Source organism: Oncorhynchus mykiss, chromosome 24, assembly GCF_013265735.2.
Source record: "Oncorhynchus mykiss isolate Arlee chromosome 24, USDA_OmykA_1.1, whole genome shotgun sequence".
NCBI classification, from domain to species: Eukaryota; Metazoa; Chordata; class Actinopteri; order Salmoniformes; family Salmonidae; genus Oncorhynchus; species Oncorhynchus mykiss.
The window spans coordinates 25,191,380-25,213,025 of NC_048588.1; the positions used below are offsets into that span (position 1 = coordinate 25,191,380).

Consider the following 21,646-nt stretch of genomic DNA (forward strand, 5'->3'; position numbering starts at 1 on the left):
CTTGGGGTCATTGTCCATTTGGAGGACCCCTTTGCGACCAAGCTATAACTTCCTGACTGATGTCTTGAGATGTTGCTTCAATATATCCACCTAATTTTCCATCCTCATGATGCCATCTATTTTGTGAAGTGCACACCCACAACATGATGCTGCCACCCCCGTGCTTACCGGTTGGGATGGTGTTCATAACAACGGTCAATATGGCTAACAGTCATATTTTTGATTCATCAGACCAGAGGACATTTCTCCAAAATGTACGATCTTTGTCCCCATGTGCAGTTGCAAACCATAGTCTGTCTTTTTTATGGCGGTTTTGGAGCAGTGGCTTCTTCCTTGCTGAGCCGCCTTTCAGGTTATGTCGATGTAGGACTAGTTTTTACTGTGGATATAGATACTTTTGTGCCTGTTTCCTCCAGCATCTTCACAAGGTCCTTTGCTGTTGTTCTGGGATTGATTTGCACTTTTCACACCAAAGTACGTTCATCTCTAGGAAACAGAACGTGTCTCCTTCCTGAGCGGTAAGACGGCTGCGTGGTCCCATGGTGTTTTTCTTGCGTATTATTGTTTGTACAGATGAACGTGGTACCTTCGGGCGTTTAGAAATTGCTCCCAAGGATGAACCAGACTTGTGGACGTGGAGGTCTTGACTGATTTCTTTTGATTTTTCTATGATGTCAAGCAAAGAGGCACTGAGTTTGAAGGTAGGCCTTGAAATACATCCACAGGTACACCTCCAATTGACTCAAATAATGTCAATTAGCCTATCAGAAGCTTCTAAAGCCATGGCATCAATTTTTCAAGCTTTTAAAGGCACAGTCAACTTAGTGTATGTAAACTTCTGACCCACTGGAATTGTGATAGTGAATTATAAGTGAAATAATCTGTTAAACTGTTTTTGGAAAAATGACTTGTCATGCAGAAAGTAGATGTCCTAACTGACTTGCCAAAACTATAGTTTGTTAACAAGAAATTTGTGTAGTGGTTGAAAAATGAGTTTTAATGACTTCAACCTAAGTGTATGTAAACTTCTGACTTCAACTGTATGTATATGTCAAGCAGTGAAGTTTAAGCTCTGTCTGTCCGTGGCTTCTTCCTCGGTGCTCACTGTCACGGTGTCTGTTTCCATCTTGTTCAGCTGTGTATGTAACATTACACGTAAACCCTGTTTCTTGTCTGCATTGTACATAGCGTGATGGCAGCACAGTAAAGAGAGAGCCACCGAATCGCTTGTTCACAGCCTGTCGGCAGTTTTGTTGAGCAGGTGTTTCAATGCCATGACAGAGGGTATCACGTCTGCTGCAGGCGCAGTTGATGAGCTTATTTCTCCAGTCAGTTGTTTGAATGGAGCTAGCTAGTGTGCTCATGTTTCAAAGATGTTATCATAGGCCATTTAAATGGCAGCAGCTGTATGACAACCAGCATATTCCTGAGCATGCAATACAACTTTCCTCAGTACGAAATCCTCGATGACCCACTCTGCTGTCAGACTTAGCATGCTCATAGGGCTGATATCGCTGGTCCACATGTCAGTCGTGAAGCTAATAGCAGTGACGCTATTACTGTGTAACTGCGGTATGGCAACATCTGAAAAACAGCGCACTTGGTAGTGTGTACCGGTGCTCAACCAGTTGGCGAAAGCCAACATCACCCACGACAGAGAACGGTTGATTGTCAAGGGCAATGGATTCCATTACCTTGCCGTTCATGGATTTTGCCTTTAACTTATCTCGCTGAAATGTCCTTAATCCTTCGAATGACTGCTCGACTTGTTGACTGCTCGATCCACACAGCAGACATTGTGGGCTTGGTAAGGAATGCTGTGTTGCACGTGTAGCGCAACATTTTACGTGGCGTCATTACATCATGTACCTACGTTATATAGGTATGCACGTCAGCTTTGACATCGTCTTTGCATATCGCCGTTAAACTAGACATCGGGCTGATACCGATGTTGGCATTTTTAGCTAATTTTGGCCGATTTCTGATATGGTCACCGATATATTGTGCATCCCTAACATCCATTATACTCTATAACGGTTCTAAAGTCACCATTGGCCTCATGGTGAGATGCCTGTGCAGTTTCCTTCCTCTCCAGCAACTGAGTTAGGAAGGACACCTGTATCTTGGTAGTGACTGGGTGTATTGATACACCATTCAAAGTGTAATAAATAACTTCACCATGCTCAAAGGGATATTCAGTCTGTTTTTTGGTGTGTTTTTTTCTACCCATCTACAAATATGTGCCCTTCTATGCGAGGCATTGAAAAACCTCCCTGGTCTTTGTGGTTGAATCTGTGTTTGAAATTCACTGCTCAACTGAGGGACCTTACAGATAATTAATTATATGTGTGGGGTACGGAGATGAGGAAGACATTCAAAAATCATGTTGAACACTATTATTGCACACAGAGTGAGTCCATGCAACTTATTATGTGACTTGTTAAGCAAAGGTTTACTCCTGAACTTATTTAAGCTTGCCATAACAAAGGGGTTGAATACATATTGACTCAAGACATTTCAGCTCTTCATTTGTTGTTCATTTGTTAGAAATCTTACAAACACGTTTCCACTTTGACATAATGGGGTGTTGTTTGTAGGCCAATGACAAAACATCTCAATTGAATTGATTTTAAATTCAAGCTATAACACAACAAAATTAGGGAAAAGTGCAACTCCAAATTAGGACAGTGTTAATATTTTGTACACTCAGTTTATATCCTATTTCTGTTTTGTCCGAGTTTGGATTGCAATTTGACTTAACACTTGGTTCTTCATCATGTTCTTGTTCATCAATGCAGTTTGTGTCAAAATAAAGCATCTTCAGTCAACCTAATCAAGGGCAGAGATTTTAATATTTCAATAAAATAATTGTTTTTTAAACTGTCCTAGGGGTTATGTTCCTGATATAAATTTAAATACAACATACACTTTTGTAATTGACTATATTAATAGAACCTATTAAACTAGTGCCAGGAGAGGTTTTTTACATTAATGGAATAATGTCTTGCTGCTTTTTGTTCTCTGTTGCTCTGTCTGTATGCTAAGTCTTTCTTGTCCTATGTTGCTCTGCGTGTGCTCACTGCTCAATGATTATCTATATTGTAATTGTTTTTAATAACCTGCTCAGGGATTGCGGTTGAAAATTAGCCGGCTGGCTCAAACCGGCACTTTTACTGAAACATTGATTAATGTACACTGCCCCTGCAAAAATAAAATAAACTCAAACTCAATCATTTCACAGCATCTATTTCACTGCGATCGTTGTACACATGCCACCCCCTGTATTCATTGCAGTCAGTGCTTGACTTGGACAGGAGCTGAGTACCGGCACTTTTAAATGTTCTACTGCTTGAGTTCCTGTTAATTTCATAGAATGTTAGATCAAAAGTATTGTGGAGCTCCTGTTCTTCTCATAGAATATTAGATCAAAAGTATTGTGGAGCTTCTGCTCCTCTCATAGAATGTTAGATCAAAAGTATTGTGGAGCTCCTGCTCCTCTCATAGAATATTAGATCAAAAGTATTGTGGAGCTCCTGCTCCTCTCATAGAATCTTAGATCAAAAGTATTGTGGAGCTCCTGCTCCTCTCATAGAATGTTAGATCAAAAGTATTGTGGAGCTCCTCTCATAGAATGTTAGATCAAAAGTATTGTGGAGCTCCTGCTCCTCTCATAGAATGTTAGATCAAAAGTATTGTGGAGCTCCTCTCATAGAATATTAGATCAAAGAGGGGCAGACTTATTAATGTAGCAAGGAGGCTTTGCAGACCCAATGCATTATTTGTGCCCAGCCAAGGATGGCAACAAGATGTTCAAAGTTTACTCTTGATATAGTATTTGTGCATGGAATCACTTCAGATGAGGGAAAGGAAGTTCACTTGAGTTGGTGTAAAGTAATAATTTTAACTTAACTCATGTCTGAAGAGCAAGCATGTTGGCATATTTGAATTTATAAAAAAGATATAAAAAAAAAAACATCAAACAAGATATATAGACGTACAAGACCAAAGTTCAACAGGTACAGGACCAGACAAGTAAACAGGATAGGCTTCCATTCTATTACATATTGTAGTTGTGAGTGTACAACCAGTCCAAAACTAGATATCTCAATTTGACGCATGTCTTATGTTCAACAAAATATACTTTCTACATATACTCAATATTACACTTAGTTAATCAAATATTCCCAGTACTACTACTGCCATTATGTATAGTTGGCATAGTGTAGGGGCGGCACGCAGCCTAGCGTTTAAGAGCGTTGACACAGTAACCAAAAGGTCACCGTTTCAAATCCCAGAGCCGACTAGGTGGATAATATGTCCATGTGCCCTTGAGAAAGTGAAAGTGACTTTCTCAAGGGCACTTGAACAGATTTTTCACCAAGTCAGCTAGGTGAAAGTCGCTCTGGATAAGACCACCACTAAATGACTAATATGTCAATGATCCACCAGTACAAAGATCCTGAACCTTTCCTGTTAGGGTAAATTCACTTGGGCAGTTGGACCTTTGCAGTAAGGGTAAATTCACTTGGGCAGTTGGACCTTTGCTGTTAGGGTAAATTCACTTGGGCAGTTGAACCTTTGCAGTAAGGGTAAATTCACTTGGGCAGTTGGACCTTTGCTGTTAGGGTAAATTCACTTGGGCAGTTGAACCTTTGCAGTAAGGGTAAATTCACTTGGGCAGTTGGACCTTTGCAGTAAGGGTAAATTCACTTGGGCAGTTGGACCTTTGCTGTTAGGGTAAATTCACTTGGGCAGTTGAACCTTTGCAGTAAGGGTAAATTCACTTGGGCAGTTGAACCTTTGCAGTAAGGGTAAATTCACTTGGGCAGTTGGACCTTTTTTTATTTATTTTTTTATTTTACCTTTATTTAACCAGGCAAGTCAGTTAAGAACAAATTCTTATTTTCAATGACGGCCTGGGAACAGTGGGTTAACTGCCTGTTCAGGGGCAGAACGACAGATTTGTACCTTGTCAGCTCGGGGGTTTGAACTCGCAACCTTCCGATTACTAGTCCAACGCTCTAACCACTAGTAAGGGTAAGGGTAATTCACTTGGGCAGTTGGACCTTTGCAGTAAGGAAAAATGTACTTGCGCAGTTGGACCTTTGCAGTAAGGGTAAATGTATTTCATCAGTTGGACCTTTGCAGTAAGGGTAAATGTATTTCATCAGTTGGACCTTTGCAGTAAGGGTAAATGTACTTCATCAGTTGGACCTTTGCAGTAAGGGTAAATGTACTTCATCAGTTGGACCTTTGCAGTAAGGGTAAATTTACTTTGGCAGTTGAACCTTTGCAGTAAGGGTAAATGTATTTCATCAGTTGGACCTTTGCAGTAAGGGTAAATGTACTTCATCAGTTGGACCTTTGCAGTAAGGGTAAATGTATTTCATCAGTTGGACCTTTGCAGTAAGGGTAAATGTACTTCATCAGTTGGACCTTTGCAGTAAGGGTAAATGTACTTCATCAGTTGGACCTTTGCAGTAAGGGTAAATTTACTTTGGCAGTTGGACCTTTGCAGTAAGGGTAAATGTATTTCATCAGTTGGACCTTTGCAGTAAGGGTAAATGTACTTCATCAGTTGGACCTTTGCAGTAAGGGTAAATGTACTTCATCAGTTGGACCTTTGCAGTAAGGGTAAATTTACTTTGGCAGTTGGACCTTTGCAGTAAGGGTAAATGTATTTCATCAGTTGGACCTTTGCAGTAAGGGTAAATGTATTTCATCAGTTGGACCTTTGCAGTAAGGGTAAATGTATTTCATCAGTTGGACCTTTGCAGTAAGGGTAAATTTACTTCATCAGTTGGACCTTTGCAGTAAGGGTAAATGTATTTCATCAGTTGGACCTTTGCAGTAAGGGTAAATGTATTTCATCAGTTGGACCTTTGCAGTAAGGGTAAATGTATTTCATCAGTTGGACCTTTGCAGTAAGGGTAAATGTATTTCATCAGTTGGACCTTTGCAGTAAGGGTAAATGTACTTCATCAGTTGGACCTTTGCAGTAAGGGTAAATGTACTTCATCAGTTGGACCTTTGTAGTAAGGGTAAATTTATTTCATCAGTTGGACCTTTGCAGTAAGGGTAAATGTACTTCATCAGTTGGACCTTTGCAGTAAGGGTACATGTACTTCATCAGTTGGACCTTTGCTGTTAGGGTAAATTTACTTTGGCAGTTGAACCTTTGCAGTAAGGGTCAATTCACTTGGGCAGTTGAACCTTTGCAGTAAGGGTCAATTCACTTGGGCTGTTGGCCGTAGGGTGCTGTTGGTAGCACATTATTTCAAATGAATGTCTTACTGCCGCCGATAGCCTACCACCAATTCAAAAGTTCTCTCTAGAAATCAAAATTACATCAGATTATTGCATTTTACAAAACAAATATGTAAAAGCTCTTAAATTCAATTACATATAGATGCAGTTCTTAGAAAAAATAACATTATTGGTCTTGACTTGTTGAGGCATAAGACTGGAGGTGATCTGGCCTTTTGATATCTCTGTGCCTTAGTGAAGTTAAGCTCCTAGCCAGGCATGGCTCTCTGAGGCTAGAGGGAGTGCATGCAATGCTCATCACACCACTAGGGGCATGTTCTCTAGATCCTGTGGGACTTCCAGACACGAATCACTGGAGCTGAAACACTGCATCTGCATGGACATTTCTCCAGCTGTTCCTGAATCCCCCGTTTGGCTCCTTACCCCACCTCTTGCCTGCTACTCCTCCCTTTCCTTCCACTCTTCTTCTCCCTGCTCTTCATCATCCACCTGGACCTCCTCCAGCATGACGCTGGCATCGCAGGGCCCCACTATGCCCCCTCTGTGTGCTCCGTGCCCTCGTAGCCTATGCCACTCACCAGGTCCACATTACGGCAGGTGGGGCGAGGGTCACGGGCCAAAGTAGAGACCAGCAGACACAGGACCATATATATTTATATTTCATAAAACAGCATTAGCACTTACCCTTCCAGAAGTATGTCCTGTCCTTGCAGAAACAGCTCCTCAGCTCCTGTTTGAATCATAACACTCAAAGATTCCTCAAACAAAAAATCTGTCTCACTTTCCCGATCAATCTCTTCTATAATCTGGTGCAAATCTGTATACTTTGACTTCGTTTTTCATGATTTATTCGCCATGATGTCTTAAATGGAATCGTTGAAAATACAACTTTCCAAAATACTGCTGTGCGTAACAAGCGTCACAGCAACTCCTCTGATGGTCAAGGCGAGAATGGAGTTCCTTACGCGTGCATTTACAAACAAGGAATGGTGGTCCAACCCAAAACCATTACATACTGGCGTTTACCTCAGCTCATTGGCTATCTACCCTGCTAGATTTCAAGAAGATTAGTGGTCATTGGGCAGAAGTACAGTCAATCAACGAAGCTTCGCTAAAATTATTGGTGCGCAAGGTAGTCATTGCTCGTAGTCTTCAAATCAGTTCACTTCGGTCAATACTCCCCGCAAAAAAAAACAATGACGTTTGGCTGTGTTGCAAACATCCAGAGGAATGCACTGAAACCAACCATGACTAGATAAACCATGGTTTACTGTGTGTAATTACGTTGAATGCTCCGTAAAAAATTGATAGAGATGGAATTGACAGCACAAACAGGTTACAAAATGTTTTGATTTAGGCTATAAAAATGGATTTTATCAAAGAAAACGGCACTTCATTTGATCACTGGGACCCTCAGGAAGAGAAATAAGAGCAAGATATCAGAATGTAAGTCATCATTTTACCTTCAGATGTGAATGTGTAACAACTGTCATGGCGGAAAATGTTTCTGTTGTTGATTGCTCTTAAACAAGCATGGTATTTGTTCTCTGTAATAGCTATTTTACATCGGAAAACGTAGTTTGATTACCAGATCCTAATCTTTTGAAGGATGTAAGACACTTGCATTTTCAAGAATGTTTAATGTTACAACGTTGTATTTTTAGTTGTCACTCTGAAATTTCCCCTGATGTTGATCCCTGTACGGGGATCGCAGCCATAAGAGGATATTATTAACGTTTAAATGTAGTTATAGAAGTTGTATGAGATACGTATGCTTGGGGGTCTGCAGAGTGATTTCAGGGTGTTTTTTAAAATGTATTATTTGCGGACCCCCCCAATAAATATTCCTACCAACAACAAAATAAACACAATTTGAATGACATATTTACAGTAGAAAATATCTTCCTTCTGATGATGTCAACTTTATTTCTCAACTCCTAATATTGAGTTCATTACACTCATTGGAGCTTATTACACATAAACTTTGAAAAGCACCCGCGAGTACAGGTCACGGGAAGTGCTGCTGGTAAGCTTTCTTGACTTCCACATTTTTGCCAACACATGGCTAACCTTTGTTTAACCAGATAAACGTCTGCATTTAGCAAAAATGTGTTTGGATGACCTTTTCTACAAATAGGCTATGTTGGCGTTTACACTTCCTCTTCAAATTATTACGTGAGTAGGTCAAAATAATGAAAAATATCTATCGAGTTGTGAAAGTTTATTACTTCTCCCTGCCGTTATCATTCACCTGATAAGACCAGACGTGATTTATAAAACATTTTGCTAACTAGCCCAGATAAGTCTTCCCTTCTGTCACAGTACATCACAGTTTACTAAATTAATTAATTAATAAGTCAATGTGTTACTGAAGTAGACTTGCCTTACCATAGAACTAACTTGCTACAAGTTATTTATGCAGTACCTTTCAGGAACGTATTATGCACAGTAAATGTCAGAATAATCTAGACATCTATGTTAAATTTGTCCAAATCGTCGTTTTGTCATTTTCGTTGCAATGTCCACTTAAAATAAGCTGAGTCTTACCGCAGAAACACATTATTTGGTCATTACTTTTTTTGTACAATTTATGTTGGAGATTGTGTGGGCATCACTTACCTGGGCAAGGGCACAGCCTGTGAGTGATTGAGTGAGAGTGAGTGTGGGGCAAGGTGAACCTGACGGGGAATATGTCAGTATAAGGAGCGGGCGTCAGAATCAGTGTCAGAATTGGCACCTGCTGTGACCCAAGCCTCTTGAAATGCACCCCCCTCCCCCTTCAGTCTTTTTCTGACTTGGTTATTTCTGGGCTCGTTGAGCCTCCACCTCTGTAGCCCACAACGTCTGAAAAGAGACACAAGGGTGTATGTAAATTAGTATAAGCCCACAATTCAGTCTGAGACTGCCAGCTACCAGTAAATGATACTAATAATACTGCTAGCGATGAACTCTTTCTAGGCCTGAGAAGCTGAATTATTTTTGATTTATTTAACTGTTATTTTGACAGTCATGCTGAGACCAAGGTCTCTATTTCAGAAGAGCCCTGTAACAAAAATATGTTGTGTACAGTATTACAATAGAAAGCTCATTCACAACAAGTTCATGCACAAATGAAGTGCTTTCAGAATGGTATGAATTTGTGATTTTTATCTGTATGAATCCACTGTGAGACTGTTCTATCTAAACCAAAGAGACCAGAAAATACCAGTATTTTGGAATTGATTTAACCGGTAAAAGTATTTATTTTTAGAGGTAGACCTGGCTGGCTGAGAGTGCACTTTCTACCAACTCATCTTCCATCAGACCTATCCTCAACTTCTCCTTCCCTTCTCTTTCCGCAGGTTTAAGACAGGCCAGATCAACGGAGACCTTCTAATCTACCATGTGCTGCTGACCCTGAAGCCTTACTACGCCAAGCCTTACGAGATCGTAGTGGACCTGACCCACGTGGGGCCCAGCAACCGCTTCAAGACAGACTTCTTGTCCAAGTGGTTTGTGGTGTTCCCGGGCTTTGCCTACGAGAACGTGGTGGTGGTCTATGTGTACAACTGCAACACGTGGGTGAGGGAGTACACCAAGTACCATGAGAGGCTGCTGACAGGCCTGAAGGGCAGCAAGCGGGTGCAGTTCATCGACTCGCCGGTGCGGTTGGTGGAGCATGTAGAGGCAGAGCAGCAGAAGCTCCCCGCAGCCACGCTAGCCCTGGAGGAGGACCTCAAGGTGTTCCACAATGCCCTCAAAGTGGCCCACAAGGACACCAAGGTCTCCATCAAGGTCAGTAGCACACTGGTCTGTGTGTAACCCTAACTTTCACACTGGCTACATGGAAAACAGGGTATGGGGAACAAGGAAGTATGGAGATAGAGGGCAGGCAGGAACAGCAAGAATTGTTTACAAAAAAAGTGCATTGGACATTTGTCGCAATATCAAATCATTTCTGGGTAATTAAGTACCTTAATGTGATTGTTTTACGTTAAAATGGTCAAAAAGAAAGAGGAACAAATATTTTTAGCAAAGGGCAGTTTCTCAAGCAGTTTCTGACAGAACTGTCAGTGAAGGGAGTGGGGAGGCAAACTGAAAATTAGCTGTGATTGGCATAGTACCAAAACTTCCTCTCTTTATTATTGGTCTATTAACTCATTTACAGCATGGTGATGTCACCATGGGAGGTCAAATCTCCAGAGCACCAAAACAGCAATTTCAGGCAGTCTTTTCAAACAGCTTCAATGTCATTTTCACAATTGTACAATATTATTCCATCCTCATAGTGTAGAAATATGCAGTATAAAAAACACAGGAAAATCATGTTTTTCACTTCTCTATGCCTCAATCAGTTTGAATAGATTAGTTTGTTGCCAAAAGGGAAAGTGGAAGATTGAATTGATTGGTTATTGAGTCCTGCTTTGTGTTAGCAGCATAACAGCTGGTCTGTGTTGTCATTGTTGTCATGTACACACTTGTCTCTCAACAACAACCCTCCCTATTATCCCAGGTGGGCTCCACGTCCGTCCAGGTGACGTCAGCAGAGCGTACCCGTGTCTTGGGCCAGTCCGTGTTCCTCAACGATGTGTACTATGCCTCTGAGGTCGAGGAGATCTGCCTGGTGGACGAGAGCCAGTTCACCCTGACCATGGCCAACCAGGGTACACCCCTCACCTTCATGCACCAGGAGTGTGAGGCCATTGTCCAGTCCATCATCCACATCAGGACGCGCTGGGAGCTGTCGCAGCCAGACTCAATCCCCCAGCACACCAAGATCAGGCCCAAAGACGTGCCGGGCACCTTGCTGAACCTCGCCCTGCTCAATCTGGGCAGCTCTGACCCCAGCCTCAGGTCAGACATTCAACATAGCTAGCTTCTAGGGGTCAATCAGGGCAGGTCTTGGTGTAGCATGTTCTCTAAAATATGAGCAGTTGCTAAATGAAACAATTAATTCCCTGCAACTTCTTCATCCAACTTCCTGCTTTGAAATGGAATATAGTAACTAACTGTGTCCCCTCCACAGGTCTGCAGCCTACAACCTGCTGTGTGCCTTAACCTGCACCTTCAACCTGAAGATCGAGGGCCAGCTGCTGGAGACCTCAGGCCTGTGTATCCCTGCCAACAACACCCTTTTTATAGTCTCCATCAGCAAGACGCTGGCCGCCAACGAACCCCACCTCACCCTGGAGTTCCTGGAGGAGTGCATCTCCGGCTTCAGCAAGTCTAGTGAGTCTAGAACACGGAACGTGCATAAATGCATTGACTGAAATTAATTCCAAAAGATGGCCGCTCTTGTCTTTTCTACCTCACACCTGCTTGCCAACTCTTTTTATTTACAGACTCACACCGACACACTAACTTTCTCTCAACACACAAACGCAGACACGCACTCACAGACCGGCCCAACAATCCACGTCAACCTGACCAGTTGCCATTAGTTTTGGGGGTACTGTTTGATTGTCATATCCATCAGTGTGTATTGAGCCATGGCTTCAGAGCCCTCAGCTCTTAGTGTGGGTGTCTTGTCATTCATCCACATGCCAACCTCTGTTCCTCCACACTGTAGCAACAACAGAGGAGCTGGTGTTATCCAACCTCTGTTCCTTCACACTGCAGCAACAACAGAGGAGCTGGTGTTATCCAACCTCTGTTCCTCAACACTGCAGCAACAACAGAGGAGCTGGTGTTATCCGACCTCTGTTCCTTCACACTGCAGCAACAACAGAGGAGCTGGTGTTATCCAACCTCTGTTCCTCAACACTGTAGCAACAACAGAGGAGCTGGTGTTATCAAACCTCTGTTCCTCAACACTGCAGCAACAACAGAGGAGCTGGTGTTATCCAACCTCTGTTCCTCCACACTGTAGCAACAACAGAGGAGCTGGTGTTATCCAACCTCTGTTCCTCAACACTGCAGCAACAACAGAGGAGCTGGTGTTATCCAACCTCTGTTCCTTCACACTGCAGCAACAACAGAGGAGCTGGTGTTATCCAACCTCTGTTCCTCAACACTGCAGCAACAACAGAGGAGCTGGTGTTATCCAACCTCTGTTCCTCCACACTGTAGCAACAACAGAGGAGCTGGTGTTATCCAACCTCTGTTCCTTCACACTGCAGCAACAACAGAGGAGCTGGTGTTATCAAACCTCTGTTCCTCAACACTGCAGCAACAACAGAGGAGCTGGTGTTATCAAACCTCTGTTCCTCAACACTGTAGCAACAACAGAGGAGCTGGTGTTATCCAACCTCTGTTCCTCAACACTGCAGCAACAACAGAGGAGCTGGTGTTATCAAACCTCTGTTCCTCAACACTGTAGCAACAACAGAGGAGCTGGTGTTATCAAACCTCTGTTCCTCAACACTGTAGCAACAACAGAGGAGCTGGTGTTATCAAACCTCTGTTCCTCAACACTGTAGCAACAACAGAGGAGCTGGCGTTATCCAACCTCTGTTCCTCAACACTGCAGCAACAACAGAGGAGCTGGTGTTATCAAACCTCTGTTCCTCAACACTGTAGCAACAACAGAGGAGCTGGTGTTATCAAACCTCTGTTCCTCAACACTGTAGCAACAACAGAGGAGCTGGTGTTATCAAACCTCTGTTCCTCAACACTGTAGCAACAACAGAGGAGCTGGTGTTATCCAACCTCTGTTCCTCAACACTGCAGCAACAACAGAGGAGCTGGTGTTATCCAACCTCTGTTCCTCCACACTGTAGCAACAACAGAGGAGCTGGTGTTATCAAACCTCTGTTCCTCAACACTGTAGCAACAACAGAGGAGCTGGTGTTATCCAACCTCTGTTCCTCAACACTGCAGCAACAACAGAGGAGCTGGTGTTATCCAACCTCTGTTCCTCCACACTGCAGCAACAACAGAGGAGCTGGTGTTATCAAACCTCTGTTCCTCAACACTGCAGCAACAACAGAGGAGCTGGTGTTATCAAACCTCTGTTCCTCAACACTGTAGCAACAACAGAGGAGCTGGTGTTATCCAACCTCTGTTCCTCAACACTGCAGCAACAACAGAGGAGCTGGTGTTATCCAACCTCTGTTCCTCCACACTGCAGCAACAACAGAGGAGCTGGTGTTATCCAACCTCTGTTCCTCAACACTGTAGCAACAACAGAGGAGCTGGTGTTATCAAATCTCTGATTCTGTGTGTGTGTGTTTAGGTATAGAGCTGAAGCACCTGTGTCTAGAGTACATGACCCCCTGGCTGCTCAACCTGGTGAGGTTCTGTAAGCACAATGACGACGCCAAACGTCAGCGCGTCAGCGCCATCTTGGATAAGCTCATCACCATGACCATCAATGAGAAGCAGATGTACCCCTCTATACAGGCAAAGATCTGGGGCAGCCTTGGCCAGGTGAGTAACCACACACACACACACACACACACACATTCATACATCCTTGTTGTTTGACCTCAGTGTTTGACTAAAATGTAAATCTATCTTAGAGGGCACATGTTTACTTAATGTACTGTTAAATGTCTCCAAGCCCAATAAAAACGGCCCATGTTGGCTTTCTCAGAGATGAAGGCTTGCAGAGATGGGAGGAAGTCATGTAGAAGATGGGGACATATTGTATTTTTATAAGCACAAGGAATGCTTTATGAATCCTCCAACATAGCCTGTTTTTCAACAAACATTTTTTTTTACATTTGTATTTTTTAATTGACAGTATCGAAATGACAGTACTTTGGGGTTTGAAGTGTTCTTCCTAAACAGCATTAGCTATCTACGTTGTAAAAGTTTAATGGCTTGTCTCAAATGACTGTAGTATAGACATCTGAATATATCTCCATAGATAATAAACAACACATTCTAAACTCCTCTCTAATTTTTCATAACCATATCCATTCTGGGTGGTTTACAAGTGCACTTTTTGGGGAGAAGGGCAGTTCTGTGTTTCTGAGATATGACCTGTCAATTCTACACAATATATTTATTTCTGAACAGTCCTTAACTTTTAGCCCCACTGAATGCAACCCAGGTTGTATGTGACCTGGTGACCTGACCTGTGACCTCTGCCCTCTGCCCTCAGATAACGGACCTGCTGGACGTGGTGTTGGACAGCTTCATCAAGACCAGCGCTACAGGAGGCCTGGGCTCCATCAAGGCTGAGGTCATGGCTGACACGGCTGTGGCTCTGGCCTCAGGGAACGTCAAACTGGTCTCCAGCAAGGTGGGTATCTACACTTTGAGCTAGTTTACGCAGGCTAACACATGCTAACACATGCTAACTGGGCCAACTGTTTTCAATGGCAAAATTGCTAACAGTTAACTGTCAGTCTAGATGCACTGGGAACACTGTCTTATGCTAACAGACACTCCATGTCAAGCCCAGTGTCCCAACATGGATGACATCACTGTCCTTGTCTTAATGAACACTCTGGTCTGAGACCGTTTTCCTCTCAAACGCCACAATGTCACTAACTCAAAGTATACTTTAGAACAACTCTGTTAGAATCTTAATGGCGGCCGTTTACAATTCCAATTGGGATTTTCTAAATTATCATTTGGGATTAAGCAAATAAATATTTCTGTATTATCAATATTAAGATGCAAACAGTTTTAGTATGATACAAAGATAAACTCATCAAAACAGTGTCCTAGACAACATATATTAAATGCTGTTTTTAATGTAAAATGTCTTTCAAACTAAGAACATTTGCATTTAAATGGATTAATCCTTACCAATTTGCTTTAGTTACAGCTTCTTTACACATCATCCAAACTGACCGACTCATCAACCCCATCTGTGAGCTGTTTATCCCACCCTAACATCCCAACACACACCCTCACAGCCCAGGCTGACAATAGTAAGCCAGGCCGTCGCTCCTATTAAGGCAGACACTGTAAAGCATGGCAGTGAATGGTGATCATTGTGAAGATGATGATGATGATGAAGGTGAAGATGATTTTGCTAAGGAACAGCAAACACAGTGCTCTTTTAGTTGAGGTGTCCCATTTTAGTCATTTACATCTATTTAAGTGACTAATCAATTACTTTAAGCTTCACATTTGATGAATCATTTTCAGGGTTTGTGTGTTCTGATATAGTAGTCTTAATGTCCACGTCATCCATCAGAGGGTGGGCATTGTTTGGTTGGCATGTTACAGCCCAGCCACTACTGATGTCATGACAGGCCAGCTATTGGGGACAAAGGGGACTTTGTCTGGTCCCCATGGCCTATTTGTCACCCGGGGCTTGAGCCAATGGTGTTTTATTTACAGATATAATCCCTGCCATCTTCTCTCTGCCTCCTATTTCGCCAACATCCCAAAATACATCTGAATTTTTTTTAGGGATACCGCTCGCGTTTAAAATCAAAATAAGAACAAAAAGATGCTGCTCTTGGCAGATATTAACGTCATCAGGAAGTTAAAATAGTCCAGCACAAAGTATATGATGTCATATCACTGACTCTACCTTCTAATACCTCATAATGATTGGCTATTTCCACACACCCTCTGACCAGGTGATTGGCCGGATGTGTAAGATCATCGACAAGACGTGCCTGTCTCCCACGCCCACCCTGGAGCAGCACCTGATGTGGGATGACATTGCCATCCTGGCCCGTTACATGCTGATGTTGTCCTTCAACAACTCTCTGGACGTGGCCACTCACCTGCCCTACCTGTTCCACGTGGTCACTCTGCTGGTGGCCACCGGCCCCCTGTCCCTCCGCGCCTCCACACACGGCCTGGTCATCAACATAATTCACTCTCTCTGCACCTGCTCCCAGCTCAACTTCAGAGGTGAGGAAGCACACCGTATCTACCCTGCAGACTATATACCATCTGTAGTTAAACAGCATACCCTTCCCTGGTCATTAATGTGTATGGATGCCACTGGGCTCCCTTGCTAGTAAGATAATTGAAAGACCCAATGTAAGCACTGCATGCAGTGAACCATGAAACTACTCAATAGAGGTCAATGTCTGTTATTTATGTTTGTTTAAAACAGTTTGCTATAGATATCAGTGTTCAGGGATTTTCTTTCAGAAGAGCAACAAGTCATCTTCTCTTCTTGTCATGATCTCTTCCAGAGGAGACCAAGCAGGTCCTGAGGCTGAGCCTGACAGAGTTCTCCCTGCCTAAGTTCTACCTGCTGTTTGGCATCAGTAAGGTCAAGTCTGCTGCGGTCATCGCCTTCCGCTCCAGCTACCGTGACCGCTCCTTCTCCCCCGGGTCCTACGAGAGGGAGACCTTCGCCCTCTCCTCCCTGGAGACCGTCACTGAGGCCCTGCTGGAGATCATGGAGGTGAGGGAGACACACACACACACACACACACAGGCATGCTCACACACACACACACACATTACATACTATACTATACATTATACTATGTACCGTCCAGAATACAAGCAAAATACCAATATCTGACTGAATATGTCCTCTCTTGTAGGCGTGCATGAGGGACATCCCAGCGTGCAAATGGCTGGACCAATGGACCGAGCTGGCTCAGAAGTATGTCAGATTTCTTTTGAGACATATTCACTTTGACCACTATCAATGAATGTCTCTCAGTGCATTCGGAAGGTATTCAGACCGCTTCACTTTTTCCACAATTTGTTACGTTATGGCCTTATTCTAAAAAAAAAAAATATTAATTTAAATCCCTAATCAATCTATACACAATACCCCAAAATGACAAAGCAATAACAGGTTTTTAGAAGTTTGTGCAAATTTATAAAACACATAACTGAAATATCTAATATACATAAGTATTCAGACCCTTTACTCAGTACTTTGTTGTAGCACCTTTGGCAGTGATTACAGCCTTGAGTCTTCTTGGGTATGATGCTACAAGCTTGTCACACCTGTATTTGGGTATTTTTCCCATTCTTCTCTGTAGATCCTCTCAAGCTCTGTCAGGTTGGATGGGGAGCGTTGCTGCACAGCTGTTTTCAGGTCTCTCCAGAGTTGTTTGATCGGGTTCATGTCCGGGCTCTGGCTGGGCCACTCAAGGACATTCAGAGACTTGTCCCAAAGCCACTGCTGCGTTGTGTTGGCTGTGTGCTTAGGGTCTTTGTCCTGTTGGAAGGTGAACATTCAGCCCCGTCTGAGGTTCTGAGTGCTCTGGAGCAGCTTTTCATCAAGGGTCTCTCTGTACTTTGCTCCGTTCATCTTGCCCTCAATATTGGCTAGTCTCCCTGCTGCTGAAAAACATCTCCACAGCATGATGCTGCCGCCACCATGCTTCACCGTAGGGATGGTATTGGCCAGGTGATGAGCAGTGCCTGGTCCCTCCAGATATGAAGCTTGGCATTCAGGCCAAAGGGTTGAATCTTGGTTTCTCAGACCAGATAATCATGTTTGTCAGACCAGATAATCTTGTTTGTCATGGTCTGAGATAGGGTTGCATATTTTGGGGAATATTCAGTGGTGGAAACTTCCTGTGGGAACATATGGGAATTAACGGAAATATATGCAAATTAATATTAATTGTTTTTTGCATTGGATATATTTACCATATCATATGGAGACAGAAACATACTTGCAAATGATAAAAGTCCTTCCAATAGAAAGAAAAAAACGATTAAGTTACGAATAGAACTTTAATTAAATGAGTTGACTCTTCACATGGGATGAACTTTAATTAAATGAGTTGACTCTTCACATGGGATGAACTTTAATTAAATGAGTTGACTCTTCACATGGGATGAACTTTAACTAAATGAGTTGACTCTTCACATGGGATGAACTTTAATTAAATGAGTTGACTCTTCACATGGGATGAACTTTAACTAAATGAGTTGACTCTTCACATGGGATGAACTTTAATTAAATGAGTTGACTCTTCACATGGGATGAACTTTAACTAAATGAGTTGACTCTTCACATGGGATGAACTTTAATTAAATGAGTTGACTCTTCACATGGGATGAACTTTAACTAAATGAGTTGACTCTTCACATGGGATGAACTTTAACTAAATGAGTTGACTCTTCACATGGGATGAACTTTAACTAAATGAGTTGACTCTTCACATGGGATGAACTTTAACTAAATGAGTTGACTCTTCACATGGGATGAACTTTAATTAAATGAGTTGACTCTTCACATGGGATGAACTTTAACTAAATGAGTTGACTCTTCACATGGGATGAACTTTAATTAAATGAGTTGACTCTTCACATGGGATGAACTTTAACTAAATGAGTTGACTCTTCACATGGGATGAACTTTAACTAAATGAGTTGACTCTTCACATGGGATGAACTTTAACTAAATGAGTTGACTCTTCACATGGGATGAACTTTAACTAAATCAGTTGACTCTTCACATGGGATGAACTTTAACTAAATGAGTTGACTCTTCACATGGGATGAATTCACTGAACAACAAAATGGATTATTGAATGATCCCCAATAATCCATCACATCTCCCAAAAACGTTTTCAACATGTATTTGTAAAATGACACTCTAGAAACTAAAGCTTAGGTTGTCTTCCTCTCAGGCTTCCATGTATTCTGCCTGGACATCCTCAATGTCCACCTCTTGAACAGACTCTGAGGCCTCATTTTCACTGTCACTTTATAACCTTGTTGAGGATGGCTTGTTGTCAGGTTGAAAAAGCCTCAAATTTGCCCGGATGGCCACCAATTTTTCAACCCCTGTATTGGTCAGCCTGTTGTGTGCTTTGGTGTGTGTGTTCCCAAACACAGACCAGTTGCGCTCTGAGGCGACTGATGTTGGTGGGATTTGGAGGATGATGGAGGCAACAGGGGAAAGCATGATGGAGGCAACAGGGGAAAGAGCCTCCGGATCGCGGATCGCTAAGTCCCTTCCACCAGGTGGCTGATGAGATATGTTGGCACGACTGCCATATTGCATCTCCATCCCAAAGTCCTTGTTCGGAAGTGGACTTTGCCAGACTGCCAAGAACCTTGCCCTCATCCAGGCCAAGGTGGCGAGACACGGTTGTGTTGACACCATATGCCTTGTTGATCTCCGCACCAGACAGGATGCTCTTGCCAGCATACTTGGGGTCCAACATGTACGCTGCGGCGTGTATGGGCTTCACGCAGAAGTCTTCACACTTTTTAATGTATTTCAGAATGGCAGTTTCCTCTGCTTGGAGCAACAGTGAATTGGGCATGGCAGTGTGGATTTCTTCTCTCACATCTGCAAGCAGAGTCTGAACATCAGACAGGATGGCATTTTCTCCCTCAATCTGTGCAATGGCTACTGCTATAGGTTTCAGGATGCTTACCACTCTCTCGGCATACTGTGATATGGCCTTTTCTTGGGGAGACTCCTTCCCCTCCAGGAGACTGTCAAACATGATAACAACACCAACCCAACGGGTGGTGCTGGTCAGCTTCTATGTGGTGTTCTTATTCTTCTCACTTTGCTTGGTGAGGTAGATTGCTGCTATAACTTGATGACCCTTCGCATACCTAACCATTTCCTTGGCTCTCTTGTAGAGTGTGTCCATTGTTTTCTTGCGGAGCATATTCAATGCATGAGCAGCACAGCCAATGGGTGTGATGTGAGGGTAGGACTCCTCCATTTTAGACCAAGCAGCCTTCATGTTTGCAGCATTGTCTGTCACCAGTGCAAATACCTTCTGTGGTCCAAGGTCATTGATGACTGCCTTCAGCTCATCTGCAATGTAGAGACTGGTGTGTCTGTTGTCCCTTGTGTCTGTGCTCTTGTAGAATACTGGTTGCGGGGTGGAGATTATATAGTTAATTATATCATCATATACTTTCTCTTCCAATACACATTGCCTGTGAGCATCAGAGGTGAACCAGTTGCGTACACAGCCCAAGCGAGACACTCATCAGCATTTCTGACTACGTTCCTCCATTGAGTCAAAATAACTGTTGCTATCGATAAGGTGTCTGATTCATCATTTTCAACTCAAATAGAAGTGGAGGGACTTTTGTCAGTGGTTGCTTGTTGTGAGCGCAGAGGGAACTTAATGCTCTTGGCCAGATGGTTCTGCATCTTCGTTGTATTCTTCACATATGATTTGGTACAGTATTTTCAAATGTACACAGCTTTTTTAGCTGCAGTGAAATGTCTCCACACATCAGAAAGTGCCCGTGGCATTTCTTGTAAAAATTAGAAAAAAACAAATACAATTCCATTTACAGATAAATAGTTAAGCAGTTAGATTAAACAACTCCTTTGTAAGATAAATGTTTCAAATTGAAACATGTATGGAAACAGGTGAATTAACACTCCTCAGTTAGCAGGCTCAAGCAAGCTAAAACCAACATGGTAGCAAAAACTAACTAGCAGAAATGTTTAACAAGTTAGAAATTATTTAAACACACTTTGTTGTAGGCTACTATTTACTAGTTAACAAAAAATAATGTATGTTCTATAAAATATATTTACCCCACCCAGTATTGTAATCCAAACTTAACAGAAAGCATGTAGTAGTGTGGGCTCAATAGCATCTCATTATTGTGCAAGATCTTGAGAATCAGCTGTACAGGCATGGAAGAGTATGTGATGGAAGAATGAATTCCATTGAATTGGTGATAGTTTAATCAAAATATGCCACAAGACCTAGAATTACCTTGTGTATCCCACTTTTTTAATGAATTTAAGCAAAATTCCCCAAATTCCCAGGCTTAACTTCCCATGGAAAATCTCCAGAACAATTCCGGAAATTTACCTGAAAGTTTTCAACCCTTTGCAACCCTAGTCTGAGAGTCCTTTCGGGGCCTTTTGGCAAACTCCAAGCGGACTGTCATGTGCCTTTTACTGAGGAGTGGCTACCGTCTGGCCACTCTACCATAAAGGCCTGATTGAGGGAGTTCTGCACAGATGGTTGTCCTTCTTGAAGGTTCTCCAATCTCCATAGAGGAACTCTGGAGGTTTGTCAGTGACCATTGATTTCTTGGTCACCTCCCTGACCAAGGCCCTTCTACCGTGATTGCTCAGTTTGGCCGGGCTGCCAGCTGTAGGTAGAGTCTTGGTCAGGGACATGTTTTTACGTTGTCATTATGGAGTATTGTGTGTAGATTGAGGATTTTTTTTATTGAATACATTTTCTAAGGTTGTAATGGAGCAATGTGGACTCGGGTCTGAATTCTTTCTGAATGTACTGTATATACACTCTATTGTGCTCTTCTCAAATGCCACCTATGTCGTCCACCAGGTTTGCGTTCCAGTACAACCCGTCCCTGCAGCCCAGAGCCCTGGTGGTGTTTGGCTGCATCAGTAAGAGAGTGACCCACAGCCAGATCAAACAGATCATCAGGATCCTCAGCAAGGCCAGCCCCCTGCTCAGCATAGACCGGGTGGGTCTACACACACGCTGTTGGAGAGCTGAGTTTTAATGAGCAACTCTGTCTTCCAGAATTAACATGTATACACACACACACACACACACACACACACACACACACACACACAGACTGTTGGAGC

At 42.8% G+C, this 21,646-nt stretch overlaps 1 protein-coding gene across 4 annotated transcripts in view; it reads left to right on the forward strand.

The window, feature by feature from the left end:
• Nucleotides 1–21,646, forward strand: part of LOC110504061 (neurofibromin) — a 118,714-nt gene that overhangs the window by 70,642 nt on the left and 26,426 nt on the right. For all 4 annotated transcript variants that reach the window (XM_036962074.1, XM_036962075.1, XM_036962073.1 and 1 more), the window contains 9 exons: nt 9,609–10,041; nt 10,760–11,100; nt 11,273–11,475; nt 13,421–13,614; nt 14,294–14,434; nt 15,732–16,011; nt 16,302–16,516; nt 16,662–16,723; nt 21,378–21,519. In XM_036962074.1, coding sequence (XP_036817969.1) covers nt 9,609–10,041; nt 10,760–11,100; nt 11,273–11,475; nt 13,421–13,614; nt 14,294–14,434; nt 15,732–16,011; nt 16,302–16,516; nt 16,662–16,723; nt 21,378–21,519 — 2,011 coding nt within the window. The remainder of the gene's footprint in view (nt 1–9,608; nt 10,042–10,759; nt 11,101–11,272; nt 11,476–13,420; nt 13,615–14,293; nt 14,435–15,731; nt 16,012–16,301; nt 16,517–16,661; nt 16,724–21,377; nt 21,520–21,646) is intronic.